Raw genomic sequence first — 14,329 nt, 5'->3', positions numbered from 1 at the left:
ATCTCTAGTATTTGGTGGTTTTATTTGTTTATGGATATATGTATGTGTACAACACATATTACACAGGCCAATAATAAAAAAACTTTTTCAACTTTTACGCTATTTTTATGGTTTTGATAGTGCTGAGTTCGAAAATAATTATAAAAAAGTCGTTTCACCCACTAATTTGCCACATTTTTATGTTGTAAATATGAAAAGTAAATTTTTTATATGTTTGTGCATTTTATTACATTGATACCATACATTAAAATCAAATGTTATTAGGTGGGCAGTTCTGGAAAATGGGACTACTGTTTTCAGTGTTTGGCCCATGTGCTCTAAGTCTGGGTAACCAGGGGTGTAAAAATTGTCCTAAAACTATTTTGTTGTGTATGTGGTGAGTTTGTAGTTCATAAACATCAAAGATACAGTACACAAATTCCTCACTTAGCACGACTAATGTGTTCCAAAAAATGTTTATGTTATTCACTATCGTGTATTCTGAAGCATTAGTCTACATATATAGCAAGATATATTTATTTCATGTGTTCGAAAATGTGTAGGGATATATTGTTTACCTAATATAAATGTGTAAAATAAAACTCAATAGTAAATATGTCACAACATTTATATACATAAGCCTACCAATGAATCTTTTGTATGACAAATACAATACTGCATAACGGGAGATAAGTGGTTATGTACAAAATTGAAGTGCTTATTTGCGTATCACCGCCTGGTTCACACCAGTCCTGTCAGGCCAATGATTATGAAATATATTTTTTCGTTGTATCATTCATTTATCAACCTTTTCCACGTGAATCATCTGGTTATTTCTGTTTTGGTATCTAATGTCAAATATATTCCCGCAAGTACAACCGACAGCATCATACTCGTCCATCTCCAGTTAAGACAGTCCTTATCATAACGATCTGAGAGCTTCACGACTGAGAGGACATGATGGAGAGGCAGGGGGTGGGCAGGTGGAACTGAAGCTTGTGCAGGCCAGTTGCGAGCAGCGCGCCCGGTGCGAGGTGAGGTGGTGGGTAGCCTGTGTCGTACCGAGCGTTGCAGAGCGAGTGTGACGGCGCGGTGCGTGCTGTGCGTGCAGAGTGCGTGGTGCAGCTGTGGAGGATACCCGGGCTGGTGACGGAGCTGTACCTCAACTACGACTGCGACTTGTACTGCCCCAACCTGTTCGAGGACATCACCAAGCTGCTGTCCAAGGTACCTGCCCTGCGTCCTGTTCAGGATGTGAAGTATCATGGTAAAACCCATCTTTCAGCTCTTAACATGTGTAATAGGTGGGGGCCTATTAGGGATTGAAGGGAGACCAGAGCCTGGCTAGGACTGCGGATTACGTGATTGGAGCAGTTGGGTAATCAAGGTTAAAGGTTTCAGGTACACAGACATTTTATTCAAATTCAATATTAATTCAAAATAAATATTACGTTAACATTTCTGACAAAACGAGTTAGTTGACAATTATAATTTGCATGGGTAAGCCGGCTACACAGAGAACGATCCAATCAACGATCGTCAAAAAGGGACATAATTTCCTTGTCTGAAATTATATTACAAAAAAAGTTACATTTACAAAACTACTGCAAAGTGCAGGTACACGAAAGAAAGAAGTTACATTATTCTTTAAAAAGCAGTACCAAACAAATACGTGCGACGACGTCTCAGGGGGAGACAGGTAGAAACAGAAAAACGGAAGCGAAGGTTAAGTTAAATTTACATTTAAAGCAGAAATCCAAACAATTTTTGATGGTGGCGGCCGAAAAGGAATTTAGACAGAACAAATTTAAACAATACTGATTCTACATTAGGGTGAGGGCCACCGCCTCACTGACGACTCGATTCAACTTACATTTCTCCCCTGAGGTCGCACACGCACGAAGACTAAGTCGAAGCTCTCGGACTACATGCTAGTGAAATTAACAACTGGTCAGCTACTGCTGACAACCAAGCCTCACAAAGGCTACCAGTAGAAGAAGGCCCTCATCATGTATGCATCTGGTTTTATAAACTCGCGCCGCAGCGCGCGCATGCGCATATTGAAAGGGTGGAGGAAACGAGTACAAATTGAACAAACACTAGGAGGGGGGGAAAAGGAGGGAGAAGGATGAGGGGAGCGAAGCGCCGGAGGCCCGCGATGACGCGCGCATTTCAAATCGCTACACATGGTCAAACACAGATTCATCTTGTAATTCAGTACTTATTTCTTTAAGTGTTGGAATCATGTGTTTTGTGCTGTAAGATCCCAGCGTAATCTCAGTGATTTGTCACTTTTTTTTTCACTACTGTGTGACGATCAACCTTGGTATCCTTTTGTAGGACTGGCCACTGGAATCACAGACTTGTTCGCACTCACCTAACAACCCTAAATATAAATATACATACAGTCAGAATCTGACCTTAAGTCTTTTCAGTAAAGATAATTTTATGGACCACCTTCTACACAAGCACGGGACACAAGGCCTAGGTTAGTACACCCAGGTAACCCTATTACAGGTAGCTTGTTCTGTGTGTTCTCCCCAACAAAGTCTGTATTCTGTGGCCGTTCTGTTACCCCATTTGCCAAGCACCCTAAATAGTGGAGTGACAGAGGGATCTGTAGGCATTTTACTTAGCTGACACAAAAACAGGCTGGAAGCAATTGATGATAATGTCGTGATTTGGTGCAAGAACAACTTTATTTCCACCATTGTCTCTTGACATGTGCATCTCCTCACCTACACTATAGGACTCTCATTATTACTAACTTCAAATTTGATCAATAATAAACAAAAATTTGTAATACCTACTATATTTATTTTTTAACTATTATAGCACCCAGATGACCAATCACTGTCTCATGATTGACTAAGTACCATACTACATTGTTGCTGGCTTTTGTGCTGGAAGTGACTCTGAGAGAATTGTTTAATTCTGATCTTTGTCACTATTCAAAGTGTTTGTTGTAATGTTGTAATATAGGTGTTGTTATTGTGTTGCAGAATGCGTTCCCAGTGGCTGGACTGTACAGCATTCACCTTCTGTCGCTGGATGCCCTGCTCACGATCATTGACGCCATAGAGGCCCACTGTCACTGCCGCGTGCTGCAGCAAGGTACCCTCTCCGTCTCATCACTTACTGCATAGTGCCACAGTCACAGTCTGGTACTGAAGTAAGGTACTCTCTGTCTCATCACTTCATCAGTTATTGCAGCTTTATCTACATAAAGTGCTACAAACGTATCCAGTTGCTGAAGTCAGTCAGGTATCTTCACTTGTCTCATCAGTTACTTTTAAACGTGAAATACTGGAGAATATGCAATTAATTAATGCGTCCCTAGTTTAAGTTAGCTTGCGATACTGAAAGGTTGCTGGTCATTGTAGATCAAACCAACCAAGAACAGAACATAGATTCAGTTTGGTAAATGGTTGAATTTTAACCATAGAGGACACTGTTCTGTGATAGAGGAAACTCTGACAAAAGTTGACAATCAGGAAAAAAACTGTACCGAAGCCAGTACAAGGCTAAATATCAAAATAAGTACATTGGAAGTAAAAATACAGGAAGTAGAGAAAGAGGTACGGTTTCATAATGCCTTTCATACAACTAGTAATTCAGGAATACACAACTCCCGGCAAGTGCTAGTGTAGAAAATGTTTCAGAAATTTGTGTTGCTAATGCACAAAGCAGCAGGGTAGGAACACAGCCACGGACCCATTGATAGCACTACATCACCCAACAAAAAAATGGTTTAATGATATACCGACTTACATGGGTAAAAGTACTGAGAATCAAAAGAAATTTTTAATACTGTTTGATGAATATTGTAAGACTTGTTGCACTCACAAATGGTGAGAAAGCCAAATTCGTTAGTATTTGTCTTAAACAAACTGCGTATAATTGGTGGGAAATAATACGAGAGACTGTACATGATTACCTCTCGTTTCAAAGTTTGTTTATTCAACAGATCTGGAACAACCTAGGAGAACAGCTTTATTCTGAAATATCCAACCTGAAGAAAGGATGTAATATTGAGGCACATACAGTGAGGTTTACGAGCGGACACGATATATGGATTTTCAAATGGAGAACGAAGAATTCGTGGCATTGATATTATCGCAGTTACCGGTAAGATACAGTTTACAATTATCCGGTATTCGGGGATAGCTGAATTCAAGGAAGAACTTTTGATGTATTTTATCGGTTAGAGAAGTTAGATAAACGAATGCTCAGAGAGGTAGTAACATAAAGAATTACAATCATTGTCCGGCACCTTTGTATCAGCCTTGGCAAAACCTTAAGAATGAAAGCTGGCAAAACTGTAAGAATGAAAATAATAGAAACCAGCGTTCATCCCAATCTAACGTTTGAAGAATAACCACCCTTACAAGAATAACCAAAATTACAGAAGTAGGCGTAATTTGTGGAATAACAGCAGATATTATCAGGGTAATAATGAAGGAAGTAAAACAGGACAGGCTGAATACACAGAAAATGAAAATCACACGGATACACAAGGAAACATTAATTGTGGCTTGGTTAATCACGAACAAACTGGGCAGTTATTTACAACACAGGAACAGGTTGCACAATCACAAATAAAAGTACCGCTGTTTTCTTAGCAAGTATTCTATTCGTCTAATAACACAAATAGACTAAGTTTTCATGAAAATTACCACAACGAGATCACCATCATATCAACCATGCAGGGAAATGGAAGTCAGGGAAAACAAGCAGTGGTAATCACACAGTTTCCAAACAAAACCTCCGCATCGCCTTGGTCACTTGTGATAATCCACGATCAGACACCGTTTGCTTTAAACTGTGCGAGAAGTAGGGGGGCCGAATCAACTGAGTGAGATGTCCGGAGGATAACCACATAAATAAGCCTAGTTTATATACTATAGTATTAAATGAAAACGAAAGAGAATATTTTTGGAACGAACCTGCAGAAGTACAGTATTCACTATGTCCAGAAATTATTGTAAGTTTTAATGGCATCATATTACCGGTTCTTTGGGACAGCGGTTGCATAGCTTTCGTGTATTAGTACTGATAGCAGTGTTTTGATGCAGAATGCTGGAATAAATTTACACACGCTTTCTGTACCAAATCCAAAAATATTGGGTGTCACTTCACATAGTAGTCCCATTGTGAACAAACAAGCATTGTTACAAATAGAAGGTTTGGGTAATTCCAAACAAATTACCACTTGAATATTAAAGGGGCTTGCTAAACCGGTGATATTAGGAGTAGATAGATGCCCTTATGAAATTTAATATTGTATTAGATTTTGGGGGATGGATGATAACCACATCTGATCATAAACAATCATTTAAAACGACAGAAAAATAACAAATAGCTGAAAAATGTGTGTTGCTTATTAGAAAACAAATGACTACTTTTAGTATTTTAAATAGTTCTGTGATAGAAACTGTAACTTCTGAAAAGGACTTAACTGAAGTTGTACAACAAATCAGTTTAGTTAAACCTATGTCAAAAAAGAAATTTTTACCGATGTTAATGGGTCACCGTGAAATTTTCTCCAATAGACCAGGTCTCAACAGATTATATCAGGCAAAGATTGTAGTGAAACCTGGTGAATCATTTCACAAAATGTCATATCCCATACCAGCTGAATATTTCAGTAGTCCGAGAAGTACTTAAATCTTATGCTGGATTGGAAAATAATTACCAGAGTGGCTAGTCCATACACCAACCCTATCCTGTGCTTTAGGAAGAAATATGGTTCGGTGCGTTTATGTTTATATGCACGTGATATTAATTGAATCACTTTAAAAGACAGTGAAAGTCTACATTCCACCAGCGACACCTTGCGATTGTAGCAAGGAGTCAAATTTCTGACCACCTTTGATTTGTCGGCGGGATATTGGCAAATCCCATCACGTGAAGATTCAAAACAGTATACAGTGGTTCTGTTCAGGAACTACCAATACGTTTTTCAGGTTATACCATTCGCCCTGTGCAACTTTGTAGCCGAGTTCACTTGATGTTTGAACAAAACATAGGCCACCGAATGTAAGTCATTTGCGCAGGCCTATGTCGATGACATACTAATTACATCTGAAATGTATGATGAACATATTGAACACAAACACATTGTGTGTTATCCAAATTGAGAGATGCTGGGATGACCATGAAACTTAAAAAAAAACAAGGTTTTGTAGGCAAGAACTACCATTTTCAGGTCACGTGTTGACACCTTAAGGCATAAGAACAGTTCCTGAAAGGTTACAAGTAATATTAAATTTTCTAGTTCCTAAAAAAGGTTAGGCAATTAAAAGCTTTTCTTGGGGTGATTGTATTCTATAGGAATTACAGTAATCAGATAGCCAAGTTAGCTTTACCTTGTTCGAATTACTTAAAAACGACCGAGTGTGGAACTGGAGGGACGAAAAGCAGAATGCATTTGAAAATTTAAAAGCTGTGTTTATTTATCATCCCATGCCAGGTCGTGTGTTTCATCTGTAAACAGATGCATCCGCAAATGTGTCAGCATCTAAACTAGCACAGTTAGATAATAGAGGTTTTGAAAAGATGGCAGCTATGGCCAGCCAAAAAGAACTACATATACAGTAACATAAAAGGAGAGACTTACAGAAATTTGGAGATCTATTTCTAGGGGAGAAGCTAAAGCTACTCACCGACCACCAAGCATTAACATGTTTGAAGGTAGGTAAGGCATTTGGGAGTCACGTCACGAGATGGTGCTTACTGATACAGGAATTTGACATCGAAATCTGCCACATTAAGGGTTAAGAAAATCTAGTGGCCGATTTTCTAAGTCAAGCTCCGCATTTGGACGTAGAGTTATTGGCAGGAACATCTCATCCTAAAAAATTTGTAATGGGTAATCGTTTGGCTAGCAGTTTTAAAAATAATGCTAAATTGAAAAACAGTTTCAATAATTTATTGTTTTCGTTACGGGAGTGTGATGAATTCGATCAGAATTTAATAACTTTACACAATACTGAGCATAATAATATAACGTGTAACAAATATTTTATATTCGACATGGGAATAATTTGGCATGGTAAGGTTGAGTCACATTTTGAAACAGGTGAAGCCATTGGTTGAAATAGTAGAAGTAGTATAAACTTGAAACAACAAACAAGTATAAACGTGAAGTAAAACTCAGACGAATGTGGATGTTATGGATGTTGGTGCGCAAGAGTCTCTCTTACGTCGTGGGGAGAGCCGAGGGACATGGAGAATCTGTTGTATCAGTGCGCAGGGAACGAAAGTTGTGCGAGAGGTCGGGGCGGGTCAAACCTGGGACTTCACAATAAGTAGTTCATGGAAGGCTGAAACTGGGCAGGCCAGGACACTGCCGAGACCGCGTTGGAAGGAAGGAGGGGAGAGGGTGTTAGAGTGGCGTGGTGCGCTTTTGCACGGGATACAGCGAATGCTGTGAACAGCACTAAAAGAACAAATCAAGAACACTGCCGCTTGGCGACAGGATGTTGAAGATGCCGAGCAGAAAGGCTTGAGAAAACTATATAAATATCTGAAAATAAAAATTCCCTTGAATAAATCTATATTAGTAACTTAAATATCAAAAAAAAGAAAAAAAATTGAAAAAGTGCCATAAATGACCTAAAAGTGTCACAGTACTTCTGTCTCAACCCACTGCCTTAAACTACTCGCTCGTCCGCCCTGCACTCAGCACCGTCCCGGCTGCTCCTGTTCCCGATGCTGTGATCTTCGCACTCGAAGCCCGGTATCGCTTGTCGAGGGGCCATCAGCCCTCCCTCTCCCACGCTCTCCTCTGTTATGCTTCTGCATCACCCGTGGAAAGGTCTCTTATTCCTCCCAAGTGTTGCGTCATCAAGGTCCCCCGACTGGAGTCCTAGTGTGCCACTTCATGCGACGGTGCTCTCGGGACCCGTAGAGACGAGACGAGAGTTGCCCCGAGACCCACTAATATACTGTTAGTGGTAGGGGTAGTGAAAGGGGGATGGACGAGTGTTACCTGTTTTGCAAAGGGGTTTCCCCGGAGGTAAGCGTGGTCAGCCACTGCTCCATCCATCTCTGGCTGCATCGAAACACCATGTCAATGTGTACTGATGGTTTCTTTTTGTAATTCAAGTGAATGATTAAATATTTTTTTTATCATTGAAGTTTAGTATTGAAATGTGAAATTTACATCTAACTTGAGTGGTAGCCCTGCACCAAGTTACAGCGGCAGGTGTGTGACATGATGTAGCTCCTCGACTCGAGATCCAAGTAGAGTGACAACAGTTGCCTCTGGCTCTGTATGTTCCCTCAGCGTGGACTGTTCCATGTACTGTCGAGTGTTTGAGAATGTTTTGTTAGCGCCTGGGCCTCGGACATATCCACTGACCCAGGGCTAGGCTCGACCACATCACACAGACTTGCTCACTGAGCCCCAATCGGCCATTACGGCCGCACGCGCCATTGCATTCTTTATCCTCATATTCTTTCCTATTGGCTAAAATATTACTGTAGAACCTCCCCTTTCTTTTGAGTGGGTCAATGTGATACAGTCTGTCAACTGCTAGCCAGTTGTTGACTGGTCCACAGCTGTAGAGGGAAGTGGCGAAACAATGGTCAACCTTTTAACAAAACAATGCTAAGTTAATAGAAGTTTGCAGTCTTAACTGGTGATATTGCGAATATTTCCCGGTGCTGTAGTAATTGTGATCCGTGTTGTTACTTTAAAGTTCTGCATTTTACTGTATTACTGAAAGGTTGGAGTCAAGTTGCTAGTGAATGCGTTGGCGGATTGTGAGTTGTTTGAACAGTTTGGCTACGCTGGCTGCACTGGCTGCAGGATGATGTGGCCTCGGGGACTGCATGTGTGCGCAGACAGCAAGCCGATGGGGGGCGTGCCGCCGGCGGAGAGTGCCGGGACTCGCCACGCGTTCCGCAGCGACCGCCAGAAGGTGTCGCAGAACATCCCGTCACACGAGCAGCTCATGGCCATCAAGCGCAAGAAGAAGGTAGCTCTGTGGCACTGGTGACCACTTCTTGACGCTGTCTCACTTCATTTTACAAACTTCAAACTTACATTGACTAGAAGTATGACATGTAAATTCAAATCAATTCATTTCATTAAGGAAAAATGGTTCACACTAAAAGCATAAGTAGAAGTGTGTCTTCTTCATGTGTTATATTTTATGTGCGTACCCTCATAGTCCAGGCAGTAATCCGGGTTGACACTTCAAGAATCTGGGATGTTGTGCCAGCTAGGATGTTGCATATCCATCTTGGTGAAGTGTGTCTTCTCCACGTGTGCTGTGCTGTGTGTGTGTGTACCCACATTGTCTAGGGAGTGTCCAGATATATGATGTTCAGCTCTCGCAAGTTGTGTTTCACACATCCAAACTATAGGAAGTAATGTTCCCGGCCGGGACTGGGCGAGCGTGCGCGCGTGTGTGCGCAGCTGCTGTCGACGGGCACGGAGCACTTCAACAGCAAGCCCAAGAAGGGCGTGCAGTTCCTGCAGGAGCAGGGGCTGCTGTCGGAGCCGCTGGACCCGGCCGAGGTGGCCGCCTTCCTGCGGGAGAACCCGCGCCTCGACAAGAAGATGATCGGCGAGTACATCAGCAACCGCGCCAACCTGCACGTGCTCGACTGCTTCGTCAAGTGAGTGGCCACCACTTGCCACCTGCTTGCACTCATTGGCTGCCCTTCTCAGGGCCCTGCACTCGGCCGGGTGGATTGTGCAGGTACAAACATAAGCAAGGCACTGCTTCCACATGCACCCCCAATCCTTACAATCTTAATTTTTTACAAGGGTTCGTAAAGCAAAACAATAGGCAACGGCAATTGGGTGTTTGTATCAATAAAATTATTGTTTATAAAAAAAAATGTGTAATCATACTTTGCTCCAAAATAATCACTAATAAGTCACTTAACTAAATATTTTACCTTAAATCTACAATTCCACATAAGTTCTAAATCTGAATGATTTAATGCCCAGCTCAGCACAAAGCGAAAAAATATATCAATTAAATTACAGTGTTTGATCCGCATTTTATGAAGAGGATTAACTAACCTTAAGTCATGTAGAAGCTTAGAAGCCAATGATGTACAAAACAAAATCATAATTCCAAAAAGTTACATCAGATTTCTTAACCTAAGTAAATGTTTCTAACCTTTTTTGGTTTGTTGTAGTTCATTCCACAAAAACAGTAAGCAGAACCAAATAAAAAATATCACTGTCCTTCATTGCTCACTATAAACAAAAATTATTTTGCCAAACTCAGTAAAAGTTTTATCGCCGATGATTATTTTTCTCTTATCGGCCGCGTCAAACTTCGCCCAAGTACCGAGGGGACAAAGTTAATGAAGAAGAAAATAGTTTGCATCGTCACTCATCGCTAAATATTTTTATCACTCCGGCTAATACCTTGATGTAAATGTTGTGTTTCCAAAAATACTGAGACAGTACTCCAAAAGGCAATGCAAATCATTAAAACCGCCATCAACCAGATTCGTGCCCAGTTTCTCATCGCCGATCGTTCCCGCTTGAACCTTGAGCTCCCACAAAGTCAAGTAGCTCAACACTGTTACTGCGACGTAATGTCTCCGGTAAAATTCCCCATACCATTGTTTACCACACACACTTTCCTAGTCAGACTGCAGAAGGGTTAGGTACAGTTAACAGTAATTCCCGGGGCTTCGCTACCCATACCAAACTGGATCACTACTTGCTGCGCCGCGTTGCTCTGTCTGCAGCAGTTGGCAGCTAACCCCAACAGCTTAGCGCCGTGTCAGGCGGCCAAGACCCTACTCCTTCGCCGTGCAGAAGTTTCCCGGCGCCCTGCCCTAAAGGTCACTTGCCCACAGCCACTTGTTCTTCACCGCAGTGCTACCAGTGCTACCAGCGCTGCTACCGGCCACCTCCAGCAACAGCAACATGCGTACATTTCCTTGTTTGTTTTGTGTCGGGCTCGCAAGTAACCTTACTTACTTTTAAGAAGAAAATTTGCAATAAACTTAATCAAAGTAAAGAACCAAAGTAGGCCATGTAACCAAAAGCAAAGAATTTTTGAAAATTAGCAGAAATTATGAAAAGGTAGTGCTAAATTGAAACCTGGGGAGTGACATCTTGATAAGGTGCCTGGAGGGTTCTGGCTGTGTGACTTGTGGGTGGGGCTGGTTCTGGCACCGGCCAGACCCTGGCTGTGTGAATGTTGTCACCTGAGGGTCAAGTTGTACACTGTTCCTCAGTGAATAAAGAAATAGAAATCAAGAGAGAGTTTTTTAAACGTTTTTATCCTGGAGCCATTAATTTGTCACTATCCTAATGAAATGTTGGAAGGGTTGAAAAGGATTTTGATATATTTGAACACAGTGTTTGAATAGCAGTGGGGCTTCACTTGAAATGGCTCATGTGACTGATGTGAAGCTTTGAGGCGGTGGATAGAGCGGGACCGACGCTCGGAAACACATCAGAGTCCAGCAAGTAGCTTCAGCTCAGTTAGGCTCGAAAATCATTTAAAATATATCATGTGTCTTGACTAATTTTTCTAAGAACTCAATACATGATTGACATGTGGATGCCTCTATTTTGTAAACTTTGTCTGAGAAACTTCACAATTTAAACTATTTTCTGAAATTATGGATTATTTTACATAATTACTTTGCCCAGAAAATGTGTGTCCCATGAAATATGTTTTCAAACATTGAAAAACGTTAGTTTTTATAACACAGGAAACTAACATAAAAAAAAATATTTTGTCACAAATGTACTTTTTTTTACTATTATAGTGTCAATTGATTTTTACTGATGTTCGGCACAAACATAGCAACACAAGTGATACCGCTTGTGTCCATATATTTGAGTATGTACCTGATCAATATGGTATCATGTACATATTTTATACTAAGTTTTATGTAAAAATAACTTTTCATGACTTTTTTGTTTATTTTTAAAGTGGGAATAATCACTGTTAAGCAGAAAACTGCAGAAATAAAAATTACACATACATAATTCATCTTTCTTCTAGTTTTTTACACTTTTAATTTCAATGATTATATTTTTTGTGGTAATTTTTTTTAGAAGTCTATAGAATAGTGTTTAAAAATTTTTCCACAAGTGACAGTTAACATAACAAATATTGAAGTATGTTAAGATTGTGAACTTAATATATTTAAAAATTTTTATGTGGTTGTAATATATTATTAAATGATGAATTATAATTATGGTTTTAATAGTGAGTTTCAGCATGCATTTATTTCTACACTTTTGCAGCATAATCCATTATAAAGCTGTTAATTGAACTGGACTGGGAAGCTGGGAAGCGAGTGTAGGTGCGCTGGTTGGTGGCAGGTCGTTTGACTTCACGGAGATGCGCATCGACGAGGCCCTGCGGCTGTACCTGGAGACGTTCCGGCTGCCGGGGGAGTCGCCCCTCATCTCGCAGCTCATGGAGCACTTCGCCGAGCACTGGCACGTGAGTGCCCGCTACCGGGGTCATCACACCCGCACTCAGCTCACTGTATCAAACTTAATAATTTGTATGAAAGTTAACAGTTTGGTCATTTTTTTGGTTTTTAGTTTATATGTCTATATTTGTTTTGTCTGTTTTGTTATTATGTATCACTGCTAGTGTGTGGTACTCTTGCTCTCGTTTGCTGGGCATCTTAGATGTTTCCTCCTATGGTAGCGACAGAGGTGTGAGTCCAGACACTGGTAGTGATAACTGTGTTCCTGTTATTACATGTAGTGCCCACCACTAAAGTCTACGACTGTTGGTGGGCATGTGACAAATTACAAATAAATAAATATATAAATAAATAAATATATAAATATATAAATAAATAAATATATATATATATATATATATATATTAGTGATGGCCCGATATTCGATATCCGATATCGGAGATCGGTAATATCGGCACATTTTTCAATATCGGACATCGGTAAATACTTGATATATTTTGATAACCGATGTTTGCTCTCGCCAATAATACTTCTCACATAACATTAACCGTAATTCCAAGCTTATTTTCCGCGGGCGTAATTTATCTTTCTTCACGTCACCATATTACCTAGTAATTCCAAGCATATTTTCCACTGAAACAATTTCAAGCCTATTTCTTCTTTCTGATACTGCAATGCATCCCGACGGTACAATTCTTCCATGTGTACACAAATCCCAGTCATTAGTGCATATTTATTCGTTTCAGATATTCGCAAAATGTTTTCGCTTGATGAATTTTCGAAGTTCACTATGTGTACATAAATTGAAAACATAAACGAAAATAATTACGATATTTAATTTAATAAGTGGTGTAGCCGTAAGTAAACATGAAGAAGAATTAAAGTTGCTGCTTGATATGACAGACATTTTCTTTCCGTGTCGTTTCATGGTCGCCAACTGCTGTTCTATACAAAAACATTACGTAAGTTTTTACAAAAGCTAAAATATGAAATGTGTTTAAGTAGGGCAAGTTGCAGCAAAGGTATTATGTTGGCTATATTGAGTGCATTGAAAACAACATAAATAAAGATGTGTGGTTTTATAAACTCTGCAGTACGTTTCAAAGTTGTATTGAAATAACTTTTCACGTATTTTTAACGTGTTTTCGCACCAATAAATGGAGTGATACACTTGAACAATGGTCACAAAATTTACTACTTGAAGACCTTCCTTTCTAGCGTGTCGTTTACCGTGATGAAATTTTACAAAGGGTACAAAAGTTTGATGTTTTTCTGCGGTAGCCTACAACTCACGTAGTTTAGGTTCCCTACCAAGTTCGTGCAACTTCGGATTTCTCTCAAAAATTGAAATTAAAAAAAATCGAAGTGTTAGGTTAGGTTAGGTCAGTCACAACATGCTTGAACTTCTGATTTAGCGGCTGAAGTGGCGTTAATAAACTTTGGAAATCTTCGAAAATTCTTGCAGGGAACCGAAACTACTTGAGTTGTGGGCTTCCCGTTTTTCGGACGGTATTTTTCGTAGATTACAGTTGAGACACTGGACTCAGTACATGCAGTGGCTTGTAATTCATACATTATAAGTAGGGATGGGACGAATCCACATTTTGGTCGAATCCGAATCCTTGTTCGAATCCTCAGTGTTTGTCATCGAATCTCGAATCCCAGTCCTACACTAAACTTCACCACATGTTATTAAAAAAAATCATACATTTATTTTAATACATTACATAGGCCTATGTATTAAAAAAATCACATGTGTATTTATAAAATTATAAAATAAGTGCATAGTGTATACACCTGATATAAAATAGAGACAAATAACCTCAAAAACCACACACGTAAGTTTGCATCTGTCTAATTCACTGTTAAATTTATCCTTCCTATGTTTTCAATAAAATATGTTTGTATAACA

At 39.9% G+C, this 14,329-nt stretch overlaps 1 protein-coding gene across 4 annotated transcripts in view; it reads left to right on the top strand.

The window, feature by feature from the left end:
* The window catches only part of LOC134542646 (Golgi-specific brefeldin A-resistance guanine nucleotide exchange factor 1), a 135,270-nt gene that overhangs the window by 33,823 nt on the left and 87,118 nt on the right, over positions 1-14,329 (top strand). For all 4 annotated transcript variants that reach the window (XM_063387052.1, XM_063387053.1, XM_063387054.1 and 1 more), the window contains exons 12-16: positions 1,091-1,206; positions 2,982-3,093; positions 8,830-8,963; positions 9,407-9,609; positions 12,302-12,425. In XM_063387052.1, coding sequence (XP_063243122.1) covers positions 1,091-1,206; positions 2,982-3,093; positions 8,830-8,963; positions 9,407-9,609; positions 12,302-12,425 — 689 coding nt within the window. The remainder of the gene's footprint in view (positions 1-1,090; positions 1,207-2,981; positions 3,094-8,829; positions 8,964-9,406; positions 9,610-12,301; positions 12,426-14,329) is intronic.

This window comes from Bacillus rossius (assembly GCF_032445375.1).
Source record: "Bacillus rossius redtenbacheri isolate Brsri chromosome 9 unlocalized genomic scaffold, Brsri_v3 Brsri_v3_scf9_1, whole genome shotgun sequence".
NCBI classification, from domain to species: Eukaryota; Metazoa; Arthropoda; class Insecta; order Phasmatodea; family Bacillidae; genus Bacillus; species Bacillus rossius.
Note: the sequence above shows the minus strand (reverse complement) of the source record. Positions and strands in the feature narration are given on the sequence as shown.